We start from the raw sequence: 2,500 nt of genomic DNA, 5'->3' as shown, positions 1-2,500 counted from the left end.
TTGGAGTTAAAGTTTCGACTCTTGGGGTAAGCTTGAATAAATCTAAGCCCTCTTAAATTCTATGTGTAGGCTAAGAACTTTAGGCTACTTTTCATTTAGGCTAGCCTACCCTATTGGGCCTATGCTCCCCACTTTACCTTAGTTTTATTTTTTTCAGGATGCTTTCACTCGGTCCATCAAGGAGAGTGATGGGAGGACGTTTGTGCCTAAGCATCAGAACGTCAAAAAGGTTTTCACCGATGCGCAGGAACGCTTGATCGAGGAATACTCTATCGAGATCGCGCGGATGTTCTACGGCCTGCCAACGAGAGCTTTCAGGAGGATGATCCTGAAGTATGCAGAGGCAGTTGGCAGCCCGTCTATTCCTGATGCCTGGAAGAGGGAAGGTATGGCCACCCGTGACTGGTATTACGGGTATATGTTCCGTCATCCAAGGCTTGCATTGAAGGCTCCGGAGGGCATGTCACTTTCGCGCGCGATGGCTTTCAACCGCGTAAACGTTGAAGTCTTCTTCAAGGCTTACGTGGAAGCTGTCGAGCGACACAGTTTCATGCCAGCCAGGATCTTCAACTTGGATGAGAGTGGCTTGTCCACTGTGATGAAGCCATGTAAGGTTGTTTGCGAGAGAGGTCGTCCTGTTGCTTCGCAGGTTGCTCGGGAGAGATGCAATCATATGACTTTCGTGGGGATTGTTAATGCTGCAGGGCATGGTTTCCCTCCAGTGTTTATCATCGCACGAAAGAAGATGAATGCTGATTTTCAGAGAGGGACTACTCCTGGAACCACAGTGCTCTTGCAGGCTAACGGTTGGATAGACCATGAGTGTTTCGTGCAGACACTCGAGCATCTCCATAAGGTGTCTTATTCTTCAGTGGAGAATAAGATACTGCTGATAATGGACAATGCCGAGTGTCACATGAGCATTCATGTGGTTGAGTATGCGATACAGCATGGCATCGTAATTGTCACGCTGCCACCTCATACTACAGCCAAACTCCAGCCATTAGATGTAAGTGTCTTTGGCCCCTTCAAGTCTGTCCTGCGATCCATTCAGGACGATTTTAAACTTTCAAACCCTCACGTGCCCATCACGGAACATATGTTGCCAGAGATGGCGTGCAAGGCCTGGGACAAGGTTTGTAATGTCACCAACATCACCAATGGGTTTCGCGCTACTGGCATCTTTCCCGTCAACCGCAACATCTTTCCAGATGATGCGTTTGCTGGGGCAGAAGTCACAGAGCAGGCCCCTCCTGATGATGATGATGATTTGCCACAAACTGTTGCCGCACCCTTGACACCAGTTCCATCGGAGCCTGACCAACCTCAGCCTGGACCATCTGGAATAGGTAGGATGTCACCAGCCTTCTCTGCTTCAGCGTCTAGGGTTAACACTCCTTAAGCAGCACTCCAACCTCGGCAGACTCCAACTCCAACACCTTCATCTCCTCCAATTCCCGACGTCACTCCCGAAGCTGTGCAGCCCTACCCGAAGGCTCGTCCCCGCCCTGCTGCTAGAGGGCGCAAGAAGATCCGCGCCTGCATCCTGACTGAGGATGAGGAGGCTCTTAGCCAGCTGCGGGACAAGGAGGAGAAGAAAGCAGCCAGAGAGGAGAAGAAGCGGAGGTTGCAGGAGAAGAAGAGAGGGCAGGAGGCACGACAGGCGGCTAAGAGGAGGAGGTCTGAGCCAGTTGAGGCGAGCAGCAGTGATGAGGAGGCTATCGACAATCCTGCACTCTGTGACGACTCATCTGAATATTCAGATGAGATTGCAGAAGAGCTCGAGTTTGATGCTGCCTCCTATCCATTCGTCCAGAAGGAGCCAGAGGTGAGGGACTTTTTTTTAATATTTCAAAATATGTAGCCTAGCCTAGGCTAGATTATGTTCATCTATTGCATAAGTAGGCTAAGTCTAGAAGAAAATTTCTATTTAATTGTCAAATTTAGTATCCGAGCTGAATGGCTTGGTTTTAAAGCCAAATTCCTTATTCATTCATTCCATAGGTTAGGCTATTCATTCTTTTTTTTCATATTTCAAAATCTGTAGCCTAGGCTATCCTAGCCTAGATTATGTTCATCTATTGCATAAGTAGCCTAGCCTAAGTCTAGAAGAAAATTTCTATTTAATTGTCAAATTTAGTAGCCGAGCTGAATGGCTTGGTTTTAAAGCCAAATTCCTTATTCATTCATTCCATAGGCTAGGCTATTCATTCTTTTTTTTCATTTTCTCCCCCAGGTGGTGGGACTTTGTCCTGGTCCAGCTTCTCTTCCAGGGGAAGAGGTCTGAGGAGCTTGTCCACTTTGTGGGCAAGGTCATTTCCCTGGAGGAAGACGGGCAGCAGCTGCAGTTGGACTTCCTCAGGATAAGGTCGCCCTTGCTGAAGGACACCTTCCACTTCCCAGCCATCGGGGATGTCGACAGTGTCGACCGCAGCAGGGTGTTGGGGGTCCTCACAGTCAGCACGGGGACCACCCAACGACAAGCAAACCTCATCAAGGT

General features: G+C 48.9%; 1 protein-coding gene across 1 annotated transcript in view; it reads left to right on the top strand.

Moving 5' to 3' along the window:
* LOC137646536 (uncharacterized) overlaps positions 1-2,500 on the top strand; it is a 3,009-nt gene that overhangs the window by 475 nt on the left and 34 nt on the right. The window contains exons 1-4 of the mRNA XM_068379646.1: positions 1-26; positions 158-1,387; positions 1,424-1,647; positions 2,237-2,500. The exon at positions 1-26 is cut by the window's left edge and continues 475 nt beyond it; the exon at positions 2,237-2,500 is cut by the window's right edge and continues 34 nt beyond it. Of these exons, the coding sequence (XP_068235747.1) occupies positions 1-26; positions 158-1,387; positions 1,424-1,647; positions 2,237-2,500 (1,744 nt within the window). The remainder of the gene's footprint in view (positions 27-157; positions 1,388-1,423; positions 1,648-2,236) is intronic.

Source organism: Palaemon carinicauda, chromosome 9 (genome assembly GCF_036898095.1).
Source record: "Palaemon carinicauda isolate YSFRI2023 chromosome 9, ASM3689809v2, whole genome shotgun sequence".
Lineage (NCBI taxonomy): Eukaryota > Metazoa > Arthropoda > Malacostraca > Decapoda > Palaemonidae > Palaemon > Palaemon carinicauda.
Note: the sequence above shows the minus strand (reverse complement) of the source record. Positions and strands in the feature narration are given on the sequence as shown.